At 43.7% G+C, this 21,068-nt stretch overlaps 1 protein-coding gene across 1 annotated transcript; it reads left to right on the top strand.

Moving 5' to 3' along the window:
- The first annotated feature begins 308 nt into the window (after positions 1-308).
- Positions 309-17,254, top strand: MLYCD (malonyl-CoA decarboxylase). The gene is made up of 5 exons (XM_071440762.1): positions 309-830; positions 6,467-6,579; positions 7,771-7,927; positions 8,413-8,562; positions 15,921-17,254. The coding sequence occupies exons 1-5, from the start codon at positions 348-350 to the stop codon at positions 16,452-16,454; spliced, it is 1,437 nt and encodes a 478-aa protein (XP_071296863.1). The 5' UTR covers positions 309-347; the 3' UTR covers positions 16,455-17,254.
- The last annotated feature ends 3,814 nt before the right edge of the window (positions 17,255-21,068 follow it).

Here is a 21,068-nt window from a genome sequence, read left to right as displayed (position 1 = left end):
AAAGTCTAACCACCCTTTCTGTGAGGAAATTCCTGCTAACGTGCAGCCTGAGCCTCCCCTGGCACAGCCTGGTGCCGTGTCCGATATGACTCGATGGTTCCAAAGTGCAGCGCGGTGCATTCCGAGGGCAGGGAGGAGCCGGGGGATCCCCGGGCCGTGAGGGACCAGCCCGTGACCTCTGATCGCCACACTCAACATGGCGGCCGACACACCCCTCACACACCCCCAGCCCCGCCACGCTTTCCTCACTTTCCATTGGCTGGACGCGCTGTCACTCTGCGGGCTCAGCCAATCAGCGCGCGCGGAGCGGCGGGCGGGCGGCGCCGCGGCCTGCGGCGGTGTGCGGGATGAGGCGGCTGTGGCCGCTGCTCTGGGCCGCGCGGGGCCCGCGCCGCCTCTCGTCGGGCGCTTCCCCGGCCATGGAGGAGCTGCTGCGCCGCTCGGTGCCGCCGCTGCCGCCCTACGAGACCAAGGAGAAGGCGCCGCCGCCCGCCGAGCTGCGCGGCGCGGAGTTCGTGCGCTTCTACCGCGCGCTGCAGCCCGGGCCGCCCCGCGCCGAGCTCCTGACCCGCCTGGCCCGCGACTTCGGCGTGGAGCACGGGCGGGTGGCCGAGGCCGCAGCCAAGGTGCTGCAGGCCCGAGAGCAGCGCAGGGAGCCCGGGGCGCTGCTGCAGGCCGAGGACCGGCTCCGCTACTACCTCAACCCCCAGTACCGAGGGCTCTTCCAGCAGCTGGGCCGCCTGGAGGGCGGGCTGCGCTTCCTCGTGGAGCTCAGGGCCGACCTGATGGAGGGGCTGGCGAGCAAGGCCGTGGATGGGCCCCATGTCAAGGTGAGGGCCGGCCTGGGCTGGGTGGCTCTGAGGGAATTTGGGGGATGTGGTTTGGGGCTTCCTGCTCGTGGTGCTGCTCGTGGTGCTGCTCGTGGAGCTGCTTTAGGCTGGGAAGCAGTGCCGGGAACCCAGGTCACTGGTGGGGCTTTATGGGTTCAGGAAAGACATTGGAGTGGGTTCAGGATGGACATTGGGGTGGGTTTAGGATGGACAATGGAGTGGGTTCAGGATGGACATTGGGGTGGGTTCAGGAAGGACATTGGGGTGGGTTCAGGAAGGACATTGGGGTGGGTTTAGGAAGGACATTGGAGTGGGTTTAGGAAGGACATTGGGGTGGGTTTAGGAAGGACATTGCTGGAGTGGGTTCAGGGGAGGGGAAGGGTCTAGGGGCCAGGTCCAATGAAGAGCGGCTGAGGGAGCTGGGAAGGGGCTCAGCCTGGAGAAAAGGAGGCTCAGAGGGACCTTGTGGCTCTGCACAATTCCTGACAGGAGGGGACAGTGGGATCAGGCTGTGTTCCCACGGAACAGGGACAGGAGGAGAGGAAACGGCCTCAGGCTGGGCCAGGCAGTCTCAGCTTAGACATAAATAAGAATTTCTCTGTGTAAAGGGTGATTAAACATTGGAACTGACCAGAGGAGTGGTGCAGTCCCCATCTTTGGAGATATTCAAGAAACCACTGCTTGTGGCACTTGGTGCCATGGTCTGCTTGGCAGGGTGGTGATGGTCAAAGGCTGGACTCGCTGGAGCTTTCCAACAGAAATAATTCCATGGTTCTCTGGAGGGACACGAGTGTCCCCAGGCCATGGCACCTCAGGAAGGAGGTGGCCCCTGCTATGAAGCAATAGAGTGGCACTGGGAAGTGCTGGCACACAGAACACTGTTTTAAAAGTGAATTTACAGCAGAGCTGGGCTTGATTATTTTTCATGTTGCTGTTTCAGTTTTTGTCCTCTCTCTCTTATGCTCTTCTCATGTTCTGTTCCTTCTTTTCACCACAGGACACTGGTTTTCCACTGTCCTTATAAACAGTTGAATTTCTGATGAGCTTTTGCAATCCACAGAGTGAAATTTGCTGCACATCTGTTTCGTGGGTGCAGCTCTTCCTCTTGCTGTTCAGAGCCCTCTCACCTGCAACATTTTACTTTTCCTGTGCCAGCATTTTCCTCTTGAGATTTGTTACATTTTGCTTGCTTACTTCACTTTGCTTATTTCAGCCCTTGAAATATGACTCTGGTGAAAAATGGACAACATTATGATCTCAGGTGGCAAATTATCCAATGATTGCTTTTAAAACATTCTTCATCTTTCCATAGGACTTAGAAAAAGTCAGTGAAAAGTTCAAGTTGCTGGCACAAGCTAATGAAAAAGAGAGCAATTTTGTCAAATTGATTTATCTATAAACCTCCTTCCATAATTAAGCAGTAGTTGGAGTGTTTTTGTAATCTTGGTCTTGTGTTGATCTACTGGAAAAATAAAAAAGCACCATCATTGTTAGAAGTTTGTCCATAAAAAAGTGTTTGGTGTTTGCCTATCAAAAGTCCTGTGCAGCCATTTCATTAGTGCAGAGTTGATTTCAATTCTAACATAAAGACAAATGTGCAACAAGAGTTTTATAACCTCTGTATATTTGTGTCTGCACTGACAAGGAAATAAACACTGTGGGAATAAAATTAAATGGATCTCCTTGATGCTGGTGGAGAATTACAGAATGCATTATGTGGCCTCCTGGGATTTTGGTTTTGCTCAAAATGTCTAAAATATTTCTCAGTCAGTCCTTAGTTTTTACTTTCTAATTTGAAAGACCTATTAAAACTGGGATTGCCCATTGCTGTGTTGTAAATATGAAATATTTTTCTATTTTCTCAGCACTATCAGCATAAAAGCAGCTCAGGCTGCTCAGATATTGGGTGATGAATGATTTCTATTTTGTGTTTGTTCAACAGATTGCAGTAAAATATCATCTTTAAGTGATTAAGTCACTTGAAAGTGCTTGAGCACAATTTACTCATTGTCCAAATGAGCAGAAATGGGGGGAAAAAAAAAAGAAATAATGATTTTAATTTTAAGATGTCCAGTAAATAAACCACAAGAGCCAGGAGAGTTTTCAGCAGTGCCATTATCACTGCAGTAATTACTATTAGCAATAACAAAGCAGAAACCAGTCCCCTTTAATTGGTGTCACTACTGAATCCTTTTTTGCTGCTGGGGATTTTCTTCCAGTATCTCACCAGGGATATTCTCTATGGAGATTTTGAAGGTAATTTGTGGGGAAAAAATAAAAAAAAAAAAACCAGAAAAAAAATCCCTGAAACCCCACCCAAAACAAACCAAACCAACCCCCCCAACACCTTCAAATCCTTGGCAATATCAGAGTAGATCTGTGAGTCCAAAAATAAATAAATCAAGTTGAAAACTTCAAACTTTCCAAACACATGGGAAAACTCATCTCTTGTGATGGGTATTTTATTTAGTAGGTTGAGAGGGAAAGTGAAATAGTTCCCTCATCAGAGAAGCATTTCTTTTTAATAAAATATAATTAATTGGAGGTTTTCATAAGGGTTTTCTCATTTGTTGCCCAAGAAATAGGTACTTGATGTGAAGATTTAAAAGGCTGTAATTTGCTGTCTCGTAGCAAGAACATGGAACAAGGAAAAAAAATTACCACAATTTATTAGACTTGGCTAGCAGAAATTGAAGTATAGCTGGTAATTTGAAATACTAATCTGAGTATGTCTTATTGCTCAAATTTAAGACTGGGATGCTGAATAATGAATGTGTTTGCTTTTCTTTTTAATGAAGTGTTGCAGATGTAATTTTTATGGCTAAAAAGGCATCTGAAATGAAAATAAGAATTTACACACCACTACATTTCCAAAATAAGAGAACCTGCCACTAAATCTGCAAAATAAGAGACCCAAACTTGAGCCTGGCCTTGTTGGAGTGCAGCTGTCCTGTGCACTGAGATATTAAACAAAATATCTTGTTTAGATGAGCTGAGTTAAACACAGTTCTGGGTACTGGAAACTTTGGTGTCTTTCTGCACTGAAGGTTTTGTCAGGCCAGAATCATGGAATCCTGGAGGGGGTTGGGTTGGAAAGGACCTCAAAGCCCATCCAGTGCCAGCCCTGCCCTGGGCAGTGCCACCTCCCAGTGTCCCAGGGTGCTCCAAGTGCCACCTCCCAGTGTCCCAGGGTGCTCCAAGCCCTGTCCAGCCTGGCCTGGGACACTGCAGGGCTGGGAGCCCACAGCCTCTCTGGGGAGCCTGTGCCAGGCCTCCCTGTCACAGACACATTTTATCAAAAATCCTTTCCTTAGGATCTTTCCTCCTGAGAAGCTGAGAGGCCTCAGGAACGAAATGCAACCAATGGTTATCTGCTGCTGTGGAATGCAACAGCTGCATCTGGGATTGGGCTCATGTGGTTGTTTCTAATTAATGGCCAATCACAGCCCAGCTGTCCTGGACTCTCTGGTCAGTCACAAGATTTTATTATCATTCCATTCTTTATTCCTTTCAAGCCTTCTGACGAAATCCTTTCTTCTATTCTTTCAGTATAGTTTTAATATAATATATATATATATTATAAAATAATCAATCAGCCTTCTAAAACATGGAGTCAAGATTCTCATCTCTTCCCTCGTCCTGGGATCCCTGTGAACACCACCACAGCACCCTCTGAGGGAGCAATTTATTCATAATTTCCCATCTGAACCTGCTCTCCTTCAGTCTGAAGCCATCCCTGTGTCCTGTTCTCCTGGACTCAGTGCTGGTGTCAGGTCCTTTCCACTTGGAGCCATTCAAATTCCTGCACAGTGCCTTGTTGTTGTCTAAAACTTCATTCTTCACAGCTGACAGGTTGTTTGACTTGTAATTCCCCATAAACAGATTTGTTTCTCCCCAGATCATTACTGAGAGCACATGCCCTCCACCTCCTCCTTTGCTTACAGCTGCATTGCTTTTGTCCAGCTGCACCCTGTGACAGCTCTGTCATGAGAACAGCCCTTGCTGAGCCTCCAGAGGAGCAGAACCCCTGACTCCAGTGCTTCCCACTGTCCATTTTCCCTGCAGGATGAGTGTCCTGAGCTCCTCCTGAGCCTGGTGCCTGCAGGAGATGCAGAGCAGAGTGTGGAATGCTGCCATCCTGCTCTGCCTGCTGCACTGCAGCTGAGCTGCAGTTCAAAATGCACCTGGATGGCAGCAGAGCCTGAAGAATCTGTTCCTTTGCCCCCAAATCTCACAACTCCAGCTCATTTTTCTAGTTTACAGTGTGCCCCTACAGAAGAAAACAAACCAAACAATCCTGGAGTGCCTGGAGACTTCCACTACACCATGGGGTATCTGACCAAAGTGATTTATGGTTATTATCTAAAAACTTCAGAGCTGTGCAGAAAGAAGGATTCACAAGGGAGGTACCTTAAAGTCAGAATAAACAAACCAATCAGAATAAATTTGTTTAGAAGAAAGGTATTGAAAAAGAATTATCATGGAGGACAGAAGTGTTCTATGCAGATGAATGGCTGTTTCTTCTGGGTTTGAATATTTTTTTCTAGTGTGTTAAGGAATAAACCTGTCCTTTTATTTAGTCTTGGAATACTTGTAGCAGTTACTTTGGCCAGCAGAAACCTGCTTTGATGTTTGTTTTTTGACAAGTGCCTCTGCAACTTAGGGTGTAATAGAAAATATTTCTGCTTTTTATGACAGTCCTGAGATTACATCTGAACTTAGGAAAAATGTTTTAGGTTTTCTGATTAGATTTATATATTTTTTCCAGTTGTTTTTCTTTAATGTAGCAAGCTACAGTACATTGGAGCTTAATTTTTATCTCTTCTATGTGCAGCAGTAGCTATTTAATAAAAGTTTGAATAGAAGATGAGGAGTTTTTGTTTTGAAGGAAATGGTTATGAAGTTGGTTTCAGGTAAGCCCAGGCTTCTGGTCAGGCTGCTGGTAAGCTGGTATCACACTGTGTCTTGTGTGCAAGGCAAATGGAAGAAAGCAGAACAAGCTCTGGAATCTCTTCTAGGGATATTCATGCTGTGCTGAGTTCAAGAATACTTGTTAAATTCAAATAAATTTAGACAGGAAATCTTTAATAATACAGGCAGCAGGAAACTGATAGGGAATATAAAAATCACTATTGCAGTGAATCACTTACAATGAAAGGCTTTGACATTGGAGTTGGGTTTCATCTCATACTGCTCCAAAGCTGGTTTGATTTTCCAGTTCTATTGTCTTATGCTCCTGGGTTTTATTTTTCTTGCTCAAATATTTTCATGTTTTTAGAGAAGAAAAATTCTGTCTGCATCTTGTTGAAAGATATTTCCATGGCATTGAAATCTGAGCTACTGTGAGACTGCAGCCTGTGGTCAGATCTGCTCAAAACTTTCTACCCATTGTCTGCTTTTTGTCCACAGTGTTTTTCCTGACCTTCCCTGTCCCTGCTTGCACTAGGGACAATCCCTTCAAGGATTGTCCTGATTCAGTCCTGGACTATTTTGTGGTTAATCTTCTAAAGCAGATCCATAAAGTTTCCTTTAAGCTCCCAGTGTTGTATTTGGAGTCAGTCAAGGTTATCTTCACTCCCATTTCCATGTTCCACCTTTCTCATTCAGCAGCTCAGCCCATCTTTGTTCTGGTGCAGGAGATGAATGGAGTTCTCAAGAACATGCTCTCAGAATGGTTCTGCACAGGATTCCTCAACCTGGAGCGGGTCACGTGGCAGTCACCTTGTGAGGTTCTCCAGAAAATTAGTGAGTAAGTGCTAAAGGCTCCTTGATCAGGAGCTGATGGAATGCTTGGGACTGCAGAGATTCCCTGTTTCCAAGACTCTGCTTTTCTGAGCTGAAGGCAAAGTATAATTATGAAATATTTGCATTAATGCGCTGAGAGCCCAATTGAAAAACGGAGTGAAGGAAAGAGTAAAGGGATCATTTGTGCCATGATTTGATCCTGTAGCTCTCACATTGCACTGGTAGAGTGCTGTCTTTCCTTCCACCTTCCTCAGTTACTCTTCCCACATTCCCAGAGATGCTGCAGTAGTTTTGGCTGGTGAGGTGCACAGGATCACTGTAAACTACATGTGAAGAGAGCACCTTGGTTTTTATACAGTGTGCTCTACAACATTGATTTCTGAATCTGTAACATTGATTTCTGAACCTGCAACATTGATTTCTGAACCTGCAACATTGATTTCTGAATCTGTAACATTGATTTCTGAACCTACAACATTGATTTCTGAACCTTCAACATTGATTTCTGAACCTACAGCATTGATTTCTGAATCTGTAACATTGATTTCTGAACCTACAACATTGATTTCTGAACCTTCAACATTGATTTCTGAACCTACAGCATTGATTTCTGAACCTACAGCATTGATTTCTGAATCTGTAACAGATTTGTGAATCTACAGCTTTGATTTGTGAGTCTACAACACTGATTTCTGAACTTCTGTCAAACAGTCAATGGTGAAGAAGTTGAAAATTACTACATTATGTGGTGGGCCACCTTATTGTATAAAATCTTGAAGAAAAAATAATCCCTAGAATGTTCTGAAAGTATGTTGAGTGTTGATGAGACGAAGAGAACTCGTACAAGGTGAATATTCCAAATAAAAATAATTAGTAATATTTAATTACTCTTTGAGGTAATTTGGCAAACACACCAGTGAGTGGGTGTGCAATATTCCTTTACAATCCACTTTGGCAGAGCTTGCTGACAATTTTACATTATTCACAGCCTGATTCTTGTTTTTTGATTGGAAAGTTTTGTCACTGACATCAGTAGGAAAAGCACTGATCTTGTGGGGCAGCTGACCTCTATTTTAAATGAAATAAAAACAATAACAATAACAATTATAATAACAATAATGATAATAATGCTGATAATAACAATTATAATGAATGAATGATAACAGTAATTTTCTTTTTAAATTTTCCCCTTGAGTTCTGAAGCTGTGCACCCTGTCAGGAACTGGGTGGATATGAAGCGGCGAGTTGGGGCCTACAGGAGGTGCTACTTCTTCTCTCACTGTGCCATCCCAGGAGAGCCCCTGATTGTCCTGCACGTGGCACTAACCAGTGACATCTCCAGCAGCATCCAGGTACAGCCCCTGAGGCATTTAGTACCCAGCAAAGTGCTCACATTGCAGTGTGATTATTTAAAAATCCACAATTCCTTATGATTTCGCAATATTTGCTTTTGTTTCATCTTTTTAGAGATGAGAGAATTAGCTGGTAAAAATTCCAGGGATATTTTGTCTGTCTTGGGTATTATTTAAATTGAAATTTTGAGGATTTGCTCAAGAGTAAGAAGAATAAGAAAAGATAAGAAATACATAGAGAAAATGAGACTAAAATTTCAAAGTGGTTGCAATTTCTTCTGAAAACTTTAAACCATATTACAGTTTTTCTCTGCACTTCTAATGAATAAGCAGCTCTTCCTACTTTTTTATCAGATTTTTATTGTTAATGAATAAAACAGTGGGGAAAAGTGTTAATGCCTTTAAAAGTTAAAAAGAAAAACCTCCCCATAATGCTGATAACAACTATTATTAACATTTTTCATTTTTAATCCTGATTTTCTCAGGCCATAGTGAAAGAAGTGCCACCTCTAGAGACAGAAGATACAGAGAAAATCACAACAGCAATTTTCTACTCCATCAGTTTGACTCAGCAGGGCCTGCAGGGCGTGGAACTTGGGACTCACCTCATCAAAAGAGTTGTCAAGGAGCTGCAGGTGGGTGTGCCAGGGGGGCTCAGGGTCTGTTTGCCCAGCATGGTTTAGTTCCCAGTTCACAGCTCAGCCCAGGAGCTGCTGGGGCTTCCCCTGCACTTGGAACTTCCTCCCTGAGCAGCCTTTGGGGATGTGGAGAGCTGGAAGAGCATTTCTGGAAGGGCATTTCTGGAAGGGCATTTCTGGAAGGGCATTTCTGGAAGAGCATTTCTGGAAGAGCCTTTCCTGGAAGGGCATTTCTGGAAGGGCATTTCCTGGAAGGGCATTTCTGGAAGGGCATTTCTGGAAGGGCATTTCTGGAAGAGCATTTCCTGGAAGGGCATTTCTGGCAGGGCATTTCTGGAAGAGCATTTCTGGAAGAGCATTTCTGGAAGAGCATTTCCTGGAAGAGCATTTCCTAGAAGGGCATTTCTGGAAGGGCATTTCTGGAAGTGCATTTCTGGCAGGGCATTTCTAGAAGAGCATTTCTGGAAGGGCATTTCTGGAAGGGCATTTCTGGTAGAGCATTTCTGGAAGGGCATTCCTGGAAGGGCATTTCTAGAAGGGCATTTCTGGAAGGGCATTTCTGGAAGGGCATTTCTGGAAGGGCATTTCTGGAAGAGCATTTCTGGAAGGGCATTTCCTGCTCTTGCTTGATGTCTGCCAGATGTAGATCCTGTTCCACAGCTGACATGGTCAGTGTGAATTCCTTGTGTGGTTCCTGAAGTTAAATGAGAACATTTCTGTTGGAGGTGGCTTTGACAGAGCTGTGTTCTGCTCTGATACAATTCAGTTGCCTCTCAGTTGAGTGGGAAGAGCCTGATCAAGATATTCTCTCTTCAAAGTACTTGACAGTGCCTTTTCTAAAATCTTACAGCTTCTCCAGGAGCAGAAACACTTCCTATTTATTAATGAGTTCATTGCTTTGTTTGTTATATTGAATTGCCCCTGGTTATTTATGCAGTATGCATGCATGCCCTGAATACATCCACTGGGAAAAATAAAAAGGAGAGAGATTTCTTTTCCCCTGGTATGTCTTGCAATATAGTAAAGAAAATGTCTTAAAAGTCTAAAGAATCATTTACTCTCTGCCAGTCAGTTCTGTTAATTTAGATAATATCATTGCAGGCTGAGGGATTATTGTTAATAGCTTTAGTACTTGGGGATCCTTCTTCCAAGCAACTGGAGAAAGGAATGAAAATTCATGTACAGAGTGCTGTGAGAGAGCCAATCACATTCCTGCACTAAGCACATTATTTTATTTAATGGTCTTTACTACTTAAATTGCTGACAAATCTACTACTTGAAAGTAATGATCACCACTTGTGTTTATATTCATTGTTTCACATCTGGATTAGTAACCATGTCTGGAAAACAGCCTGGGATTTAGAACTTCAGTTGTACTTACAAAAATATCTTAAAATTTGATGCTCCAAACTTCTACTGCCAGAAAGTGATAGATTATTTAATTGCTGATTCATAGCTGCCCTGAAGTTTTTTTTGTTTTTTTTTTTTTTTTTTATTTTTTTAATGGCTATTTTGGCTGAATTTTGTTGCATCTTGCTTTTGGAATGTTTTTTTGATTAATTGTTGAAAATGCAGTAGTCCAGGTATAATTAGGCCATGCCATCTGTCTGATCTTGACTGAGGGGAAATTGGAATAAATTCATGCAGTTATCTGCTTTCACATCTGAAAAATAATGTCTGGATAATTGAGTTGCTCTCATAAAATAACCCTATTGACATTGTATCTGTCCATCACTAATTGCTTGCAACACCAGCAAAATTCTGAGTTCTAAAGGCAAACAGAAACATCATGCTTAGATAACCTAATGCAGGATTTAAAATTCAGTGTGTCCAACAGAAGAGTGTGGTTTGTATTTCTACTTCTGGCAAAGTTTTTACATTTCAGTGTTTGAAACCCAGCCCCTCTTCAGTGTTTATCAAAGGAAACCCTTTGCTGAGATGCCTTGAAATACATTTTAATCATAAAATTAATCCTCAGTCTTAAATAACTTGAAATCTTGAGTGCTTTCCATGCAATGCCAAAGGTGGAGCTCTTCCTCCCTGCTCCAATTTCCCACAGTGCTTAAAGGTGTTGTGAAAAACGTTCTGGTAGGAAATTGTGTGATAAATTGGACATGGACTGAGGAGTTTGTGTGTAGTCTGTGTGCACAGATGAAAGGTGCAACAACCTCTGTGCATTGCCCTGCACCATTCCTGCTTGGAAGGGAGCCACCCTAGGGCTAAAGAAAAGAGAAAGGATAATCCAGGAATATTTATCCATTGGGGATGTGGCTCTCTAATAGTTTTCTCTTCACTGTTTGATGTTCATATTTTTCTCTCTCCTATTCTTCACACTCCTCCATGCTTTCTTCATTCCAAAGACTTGTCCTCGAGTTTGTCTTGAGTGGTGCAAGAACCATCTCCCACTGCACGTTTTGCATCTGTGAAGTGAATTTCAATCATTTTCCTGTTGTTCCCACAATGGTTTGATGCTCTTCTGCAAGGCCTCCTCATCCAGCTTCAGCTGCAAACATTGTGCCTCCCATCCCATGGGACCTCACCCCTCAGAGGACAGAAGCCCTCTGTATTTCAGCTTCAAAATACTTCAAAATGTGGAATTTCTACAAAGTCAGGGTTGTTCAGGCCAAAGGCAGGCCATGCAGTGAGTAAATACTCTTGGCAGCCTGTTTTGCCTGGCTCCCAAAATCCTGGAAGTCCTTTTTCCTGTGGATTAATTGCACACATGTGCTCTCTTTCTCTCTGCTCAGGTGCAGCAAAGGACTTGCCAAGGTTGTCTCTATTCAGGTTGGACATAATTCTTGGGAGCAGAATTACACTTCAGGAGGGACAAATGGTGCACAGGAGTGCTGAGTGGACTTGGTGACAGCAGCTGAAACAATCCAGCCTCAGCAAAAAAGTCCTGGGTTAAAAATTACATCTCATTAAGCCAGTGTCCAGCAGCCTGTGTAAAAATAGATGGGTGAGGTCTCTGCTAGGAAGAGGATTCTTTATATCACCTTTGCATGGCTTTGCAATAAACAAAGCTTTTTTTTTCAAGTGCTGCTTAATCACCAAGTGTTCCAGGTTACAGAAGTTGAGACTCTCTTTAATTTAACTGGTAATAAAATGCATTGGGAAGAGGAGACCATTTGAAAGGGTTGAAGATTCTGTTTTTCATTTTATTTAAATTGATGATTGAGACACTTTTATAACTTGCCATTTGAGCTACTTTTTGTGGACATCTGTTTGATCTGCACAATTCTGTTTCAGTTGTGCTGTCCCAAGGTGCTGCAAGCTCTTAAAACTTCTTTTATCCTCCAGTAAAAATCCTTTACCTGACTTCTACCTTAGTGTAATCTGCTCTGACACTTCTGCTTGTAAGTGCCACTGTAACCTCCAGACTGAAATCCCAGCTGCCATTCTTCATGAGGAAAGCTCCAAATTGGGCCTGTCATGAATGTGTATCATTAGGTCAGGAAAAGACATGTACAAAGTTAGGAGTGTGCTGAGAACCCCTCTGCATCAAAGCCTTCACCTGACAGGATTTCAAAAAACTCTACTGAAACCTTGATCTAAAATAGAAAATGATGTCTATAAATCCAGTTACTACCATACTCCTTAATAACTCATGAATGCACAATTAAAATAGAATTTAATTTTTTAGAAATCTTGCTGATTTGCCTGAATTGGTCACTGCTAAACGTGAGCATGTGTGGGGCAGCACTTGTCACCTTCAAAGGATGCCAAGCACTGATTCCCTCCTGAAAGCATTCCTTGAAAATGGGTTTTTACTGGGATTGTTGGGAAAACTGGTGGGGATTTCAGACCCCAGTGCTGAGCACTGTTAGTTTGAGGCACTGTGTACAAAAGGGTGGCTGCTGCTTTTGGCTGTCACTAATTTCAGCAGATGGAGATGGATGAAGCTGAGGCACAAAATGGGGTCCTCATTTCCCCTGTGTGCACAGTTTGCAGCTGGAATCCTTAACCTTTCCCTGGACATTAAGATTTGGCATTTGCCCCAGGAATTGTTCTGTGTCATTGGGGTAGGGGGGATATTCTGGAGATCAGAATTGGAGCTGGTGTCACCCACAAGGAGCATCCTGGGAGGAGCTGTGCTGCTCTCAGGAGCAGGTTATCTGGTTTTTGGCAGTTTCTTGAGGAAAGTTTGCTACACAGATAATACAGAAGGGGTTTGTGTACAGGCTTCTGTTGTTTCTGAGCATATCCTGTTGGGATTATTTTGGGATGAATTCATTAGGCCACTGATACCACTTTGATCCCAGTTGTCCCTGTACAAATCTGGGCATAGGCTGTGTAGACATTCTGTGCAGTCTCTTGTTTATATTAATGTATATAAAGCAGGGAGCAGGCAACAAAAATGATCTCTTGTATTTCTGAAATTGAAGCTTGTGTTGTTCCCAGAAATGAATTGGATTTTGAAACTATTTCAGACAACTACATAAAAGCAAACAAACCCCAAATGGAGTGCAGGCAGATCATTTGTAGCAAGCTGATAGGTGCTGCTGAACGAGGAGGTGGATGGATTCCTCATTAGCAGACATTTAATTCCCAATGTGTTTAGAGGCACTCTGAGCAGTCTGGGGCTCTGCAGAAGGTACATCATGGCAATTCAGTCAGCAGATGACAGACACAGATAACTGTGCTGAAGCCTTTGAGAAAACTCCTTAGGATTTTATAGCCCGTGGCATTTGAGGGAGAAAACTGATAGCTGCTGTGTGACTCAATAGAATGCTCAACAACTGGGGGCAGATTTTAGCTTTCTGCTTGGGCTGTTGATAATTGCTACCTTAATTTGATCTAGGTGACCTGGGGAGATCATAATTTCCAAAACAGGCTTTGATTTCATTGATGAAAAATGTGACCTTGGACTGCAGCTTTCTGAGTGCAAGACAGTTTCAGATGAGATAGGGATAATGGGGGAAATCTGTGCTCTTCTGCAAGGAAAGGAAAAAGAAAACAACAAAAAGCAACAATCAAACACAGAAATCTACCCCAAACCAAAACTAGCAGCTGTTTCTTAATGGTGTGTGAGTTTCTGACAGGAAAGTAAACATTAATGGATCTCCACCAATAGCCTTAGAAACCAGCACATCAATTTAGCAAAACATAAATATGCCCACTCCAGTGCATTTATTTATTTTTCCATAAGAAATGGATGCCTCAGATAAGCTTCTGAATAAAGCTTTTATCAGATATGTAGTAGTTGGTACTGTCACTTCAAAATGGGGTCACTTCCCCGTGTCTTATCTGTCCTGAGAAGTAAAACCACACAATTTCCCATTTGGTGTTTTTAATAGAGAACGAGCTACCAACCTGTGAAGTGTTTGGGGTGTCTGGGTGAGAGGTCACTGCAGGAAGGGGGGGATGAACAAGGAGCAGGAAATGTCTCAGGGATCTCTGTCATTGTTTCATTGGGAACTTGGCAGTGCTTGTTATTAGCACCCAGAGAGGGGAGGAAATAATTCACTGTCCCTTTTGTCATGGTGGGTGGTGCACGGTGCCCTCGGGCTCTGCAGGCTGGTGATGAGATTGGGATTGGTACCCCATGAAAGGATTAGAGTGCTCAGCTCCTGAGGGAGAGCCCTGGCAGCTCTGTTCAGGAGCAGACAGAAGTGGGAGGGATGGCTGTAAAGGAACTTTTTAATTTGATGAAATGCACATGCAAGGAAACCTGATGGTTGGATTTCACAGATGGTGTTAAGGACATCAGCCTTGGAATTACTCTTAAAAATAAAATATCATCATGTCTTTTAGTGGAAACTTGAAAAAAAGGTTCTACTTCTTTCCTAGAATTGCACTGTCTGAGTGTGGCAGTTGTGAGCATGACCCAGGCAGGATCTCCTGGGAGCTCTGATGGCAAAAATGCTGGTTTGTTCAATAAGATACAGAAAGGAGTGGTTTTAGGAAATAATTTGATTGGTTTTCTCTATCTGCTTCTCTAAGGAGATGAAATGAGGTGTTCCTTTGATAAGATGTAACTTGATCTGCTTTTCTTGTCCCTGCCTGGTCCCAGAAGAATTCTTAGGCTGCTGTATGGAATTAACAAAGATACAGGGCAGGTGACCCAGCTGTGTCCCCAGGCTGCAGGGCTGGCCGTGTGTCACCGTGCTGGAAGGCACAGGGCAGCAGGGCCAGACTCGGGACGCTGCTGCGGGCAGGGAAAAGGTTTTGGGAATCCAGAGATGGATCCCTGCAGCCTCCCGGACAGGCTGCAGGTGGCAGCTGTGGAGCTCAGCAGCAGCGAGGAGCTGCAGCTCCCACAACCTGGCAGCACCAGCTGAGCCCTGATGGCTTTTTAATGGGTACCTCGGTAATCCTCGAGGTAGAAAAAGCGCCATTTGTAGTCATTTAAAGACAATTTTCTGCTGACATTAAGATGCTTCTGTAATGTTGATGAATGTCTTGGTTCTTACCATTTCTTCTGTTGGAACAGTAATTAAACCAGCACGGGGGTGGTTTCAGCTCAGCTCTGTCTTCCCTCGGTTCCTTGGCTCCCCACTCCTCCAGGAGGGTTGCCTGGTCCATTTTGGGTTCATTCCAAGTGACCCTGACTTTATGCTTCTCACTGGTGAGCCCCAAAGCTAACACAGTTGTCCTTGTGTATGTTTTGTTTCACATGATTTCATAGTTAGCAAGGATTAATCAGAAATTAGCAGGAGTAGAGAAGAAATTTTATATTTATATAAAATTTATTTCTATTTAAATCTATTTATATAGTTAAAACTAGTGTTATACTTGCAATAAAAAATATTCACACACTTTGTATTTCTTGCTGGTTTAGGGAATATCATTAAAGGTAGCTGGCCTTTATAAAGAATTTCATTCAAAACTTCAGGAAATAACTTCTTTCCATAAAAATCTAAATATAATACCTCTTGATTTTACAATAGACTAAAATAATAAACTGCCCTTGATTTTTAAAAAAAGTTATTTATGAAAAATAAATAGTATTTAAATGGTTTTCCAAACTTGCATGTCTATTTAAAAAAATGCTCTCTTCAGAATCACTTCTTTATGGCCTGTGATTTTATGTTTATTTCTGCCTATAAAAGGATAACAGCAGAACCCAGTGGTGTTAAGTACTGCAAAAGTGCTTTTATGAGATGGTGTGTGAGGAATGGATTCAGGCAGTGTTAAAATTTTCTGTGTGCTCCCAGTGCCTTCTCATCACTAACCTGTGACTGCCAGGGGGATTTTTTCTCACTTTTTTGTGTCCATGTGTATCAGTTCCTTCTCAGATTCCCTGGTTTTCACTTGCCAAAAAGCCAAGGCCATCAGCTGCCCTTTGACTCAAACTTCTCTGTGTCAGTCATGACCAAACCCACGATTTATTTGTTCTCTCCTTTTGTCTGCAGAAAGAACTTCCTCAGATAGAAGCTTTTTCCACACTTTCACCTATCCCAGGATTCACAAAATGGCTCGTTGGTCTCCTCTCCTCCCAGACAAAAGACCAGGGGAGGAATGAACTTTTTACAGAATCTGAGTGGCAGGAAATCTCTGAGCTCACAGGAGACCCCAGCAGTAACACACTAAAGAAACTGCTGAACACCAACGAGTGGGTGAGGTCAGAAAAGCTGGTGCAGGTGCTGCAGTCGCCCCTGATGAGGCTCTGTGCCTGGTACCTGTATGGGGAGAAGCACAGGGGCTATGCCCTCAACCCCGTGGCCAATTTCCACCTGCAGAACGGCTCGGTGCTCTGGAGGATCAACTGGATGGGGGACAGCAGCCCCAGGGGCCTCGGGGCCTCCTGTGGCATGATGGTCAACTACAGGTATTTCCTGGAGGACACAGCCTCCAACAGTGCCCTCTACCTGGCCTCCAAGCAGGTCAGGGCCTCCGAGCAGGTGCTGGCCTTGGTGGCCCAGTTCCAGCAGAACAGCAAGCTCTAGGGGGACATCATCATCATCATCATCATCATCATCATCATCATCATCATCATCATCATCGCAGTGAGTGGTGCTGACTGCAAAGAGCTGTGCTCACCTGCACTGTCTTACTGCAGTCACAAAGTGCTCAGGGTTACCTGGGTTAGCAGGTTGTGCTCCACCTGCTTGAATCACCTGTGGTGTGTATTCATGGAGAGTAAAATCATCTTCATCAGGTACAGTCCAGGGGTGACTCAAAAAAAAAAATACCTGAGCCAACAATATTCTGTTGGTAATTTATTATATCAGCTGTGTTTGAAAGGAGCTGCACTTCTCTGTCAAAATGCTGCTATAGATTGTTCAGAACCAAAGTACCTGAAATAAAGGTCAATTTGGGGTCAAACATATTATCAAAACAGCAATCTACTGTTTAAAAAGTTTATTTCTACAATATCTGTCTTTTGCACCCTCAAAAAATCTCATGTAAAGCATCCCGGTATTTTCCTGTTTAAATCTAAAACTCACTGAATCTTTGCTTTGCTGGAGCATGGAAGAGCCTTGCACTAATGTTGAAAAATCAGGATCTCAGTACAGCAGGTATGCTAGGTTAGATTTGCATGTTTTGGCTGCTACAATTTAATGAGCAATAGGGAAGTGTTCAGATAGGAGAGAACAAGCCAGACTGTTACTTGGGAATCAGGTGAGGAGTCTCTAAATATATATATTATATGTTGGCTCTGGTAACGTTTTAAGTTGATAAAGAGCTTTTTTAATAACAAGGTAGGTGTGATTTATAAGCCAATAAAACAAACTTTCTCAATAAATCATGGTTTGTTGATGTGGTTTCAGCATCTCCCCCCTTCACTTAGTGACCCTCCTTGACAGCAGTTTCACCACACAGAGAACACTCAGGACACTCCTGGTTTTAACAGTGAGCAGGGCTTGGCTCCATTCTCTTGGGCTTTCTATTCTTTCTCAACTGACTTAGAATTCAGGTTTGAAGGTGGAATTTAGCTGCTTGTATAAACATATACCAGCCATTCTTGGCTGGCAGGAATAGAGCAAGAGAACCCTCTCCTTGTTAAACTCTTCAGGTTTGAGGGAGCCAGGTCACTTACTTCAAGTGCAAGAGTTGTGAAAATGCAATGGGTTTGAAAGATGGTTTTATTTTGAAGCAGGAGGAGCTATGAGGGCAATTAAATCTGCATCCTCCTGGCCATAGTTCAAAAAGAGCTAATGCTTCTGCTGTATTGCAGATGGAAATACAACATAATCCCATCTTCTTAACAGCTGGACTCGAAGGATAATGAGTTTTTTCCACTTGGAGCCTCAGACAATTGTATGAGAATTGGTTCAGTGACATGAAATGATAGCAGCATATGAGGGAGGAAAAGCAAAGCTGCTAATGCTTCACTAACACTGCAGCTCTTTCCCAGACCTGCCTGCCTACATCTCACACAGCTCAGGGGAAGAGAGGGCTTCTCTCTGGTTTTATTCCTACCAACCTTCCAAATCAGGATGGATGCTGGCATTTGGGCATGGCAAACAAATTCCCACCTGCAGCCCGTGGTTGCAGCATCACCCTCGAGCTAAGAATGACACAAGGACAGAGGAGAGACTCAATTGCAAGAGGAGAAAAAGAGCTTTTATTGCAAAGGATTCTTTGGTTTATACAGACTGATACAACATATTCTACTTGATTGGCTAGTTAATAAAAAACATTTTCACACACTGTCCTTGAGAAGAACAGGAAAACAAAGTGGAAAAATGCTACCCGTAGATTGTTTATACTAACAAGTTATCACATTCCTACAACTCCTAAAATTCTCACAATTCTCACCGTGAGAAACAATTGCCATTTCTCTCTCCCTGATCCACATTGCAGGACTGGTTCCTCAGCTGCTGACCCATGTGCTCACAACCAGGCCATGTCACCACCAGCTCTGTCCCTGTCCCCTCGTGCAGCTGCCACCTTTCTCTGGGTGCTGAATGAACTCAGCCCTGCATCATCCAGCTCAATCTGCTGTTGTGATGGGGCTGAGGAGATTGCAAAGCTCCAGCAGCTTCCTCTAGTTAATAAAAACCATATTTTTCAAATACTGTCCTTGAGGAAAAGAAAGTGGAAAAATGCTACCTGTAGATTGTTTATACTAACAAGTCATCACATTCCTACAACTCCTAAAATTCCCACAAGCTGCTGTGAGAAGCAATTGTTGTTTCTCTCTCCCTGACCAGGCTGGCATCACACTGCAGGACTGGTTCCTCAGCTGCTGACCCATGTGCTCACAACCAGGCCATGTCACCACCAGCTCTGTCCCTGTCCCCTCGTGCAGCTGCCACCATTCTCTGGGTGCTGAATGAACTCAGCCCTGCATCATCCAGCTCAATCTGCTGTTGTGATGGGGCTGAGGAGGTTGCAAAGCTGCAGCAGCTTCCTCCTGGAGCTCCTGTGGATGGGTACATTTGTTAGGTGCCATCTGCTCTCCATCAGAAGCTCAGCACCTGCAGAGCTGTTTCCTTTCCAGCAGTTGTGCTGGTTGTGCTGGTTGGTTGTGCTGTGCTTTCTGAGGTCACATCATCTTTTCCATTGATGGCTTAGCAGTGTGAGGCCAGAGCTCCTGCAGGGAGCTCTGTGCCACAGCACAGCACCCAGGGCACTGCAGAGGGATCCTTTGGAGATGGAGGTGGGACAGGCTGCCCATAAAAACCATCAGCTGTTAAGTGCTATCAGTTTTCTTGCACTGGCCATCGATTTTTGTCTTTCTGCTGGATTTTCCAGCTTGCTACTGAAGAGAGATTTTAGCATGAAACATGCTGAGGAGAAAAAAAAATATTCACCATCTGTGCTACTTACCAGGACAATAATTGTGCTCTGTGCCAGGGAGTCTTCACAGCACTGAAAGAACAGAGACACCCAGTTCCTTTCTGTCCCTGTCACTGAGTGCCACTGCAGTGCCACTCCTGAGGAGCACAGAAGGGTGTGCAGAGGAAAAAGGGGAGGCTGCTTTCAGTGCCTCTCCTCAGTGAGCACAGGGAACTGCTGTGCTGGAAGGGGCTGCGTAGAAAACCACCTCAGTTTCACAGCTGCATCCTGCCTTTGAAAGCAAATCAATAGAAATTATGTTGCTCTGTCACTTGGGGCTGTTTATGATCAACTCAGGCTGGATTCTGTGTCCCAGGGGTTTGGTTTTTGTGTCCCAAGACTGTGGGTTTTGTGTCCCAGGGGTTTGGTTTTCGTGTCCCAAGACTTGTGTTTTTTGTGTCCCAGGAGTGTGTTTTTTGTGTCCCAAGACTGTGGTTTTTTGTGTCCCAGGACTGTGTTTTTTGTGTCCTAGGACTGTTTTTTGTGTCCCAGGACTGTTTTTTGTGTCCCTTAGTGCCAGTTGTGTGGGGCTAAGTGGGAGCTGTGCTCAGCTGTGCCCTGTGTCAGCACTGAGAGCCCAGACAGTGCTTGGCTGGAGGATTTGCAGTTTTCAGTTCATTTCCAGGTCCTGGGCCGTCACAGAACTGCTAAAAGAGGGAAATGCTTGAAGCAGGCAAACTTCCCATGTGTATCTCTGCAGTTTATTTTACTTCTTGACTGTCACAAGCTCCCAAATGTGCCCCCTGAGGGAATTCCTCCTTGCAGAAAAGGGTACAAAGGTGTGTGGAGATAGAGCAAGGTAAGGGCAATGTGATTCTTCAGCCTCTTGGTGAGGAAACTCCTCGAGGAAGGAGGGCTCAGGATTGTGCCCAGCATGCCAGGAGCAGATAAAGCACTTTTAACATTGTTTTCTTCAGGAAATAAGGAATCAGCTATCACATTTATTGCCTGGTATTTTTAGTGCTTCCAAAAGCATTTGCATTTTTCATGAAATTTGAACCCAAATCTTTCTCAAGTGAGGGTAAGAACCACTGGGGTGTTGGATAAATGTTCACTGTGGAGTACAGTGAGCTGACAGAAGGATCAATGGACCTAAAGGCATGTCATGAGCCAGTCCAGGTGTGTTCCTGCACTTACCCAACTTTCTGGCAGGTGATTGGCACTTTTCCACATTTTTTCCACATAAATCTTCCATCGAGGCATCAACCACAGGTTATGGGGAAAGCTGGATTGCCTTGGGGTGTCCCTTCCAAGCTAAATGCTTATAGCCAGGAATTAACACAGCATAACTAGGTTATTTTCAAGGTCTCTTGTAGTCTGTCTTAAGTTTTGGGTTTTATTGGATACCCAAAACTATTAAAAAAACCCCCAAAAACAAACTAAAAACAAAAAAACAAAATCACTTTTTGCCGTTTATGTCTAATAAATGAATGCATATTCAGAAATCTGCAGCAGAGCTGGGGAAAAGCAAGATGTAACCTGACATGCTGAATAAGTTCTTAAACCAAAAAACAAACAAATAAAATCTGCTGCTAAGGCTGTAATGATTATGTGCAAATGCAGATTTCTGTGGTTTTTTCCTGGAGATGCCATAATTGCCTGCAGGATGCATTAGCTCCCTGCTCAGTATTGAAAACCAGAAGGTTGTATGGCATTTTTAGATTATGTGTAATGCTAATCAATATCCATCTCTTCCTCTTTATCATCTCTTAATTGTGGGCAGAATTAACAAAGATAATCTCTGGAAGGGAGCAGCTGCAGCTGAAAGAGATCAA

This window comes from Agelaius tricolor, unplaced genomic scaffold (genome assembly GCF_023055355.1).
Source record: "Agelaius tricolor isolate 1412-34295 unplaced genomic scaffold, bAgeTri1.0.p SCAF_15, whole genome shotgun sequence".
NCBI lineage: Eukaryota > Metazoa > Chordata > Aves > Passeriformes > Icteridae > Agelaius > Agelaius tricolor.
Note: the sequence above shows the minus strand (reverse complement) of the source record. Positions and strands in the feature narration are given on the sequence as shown.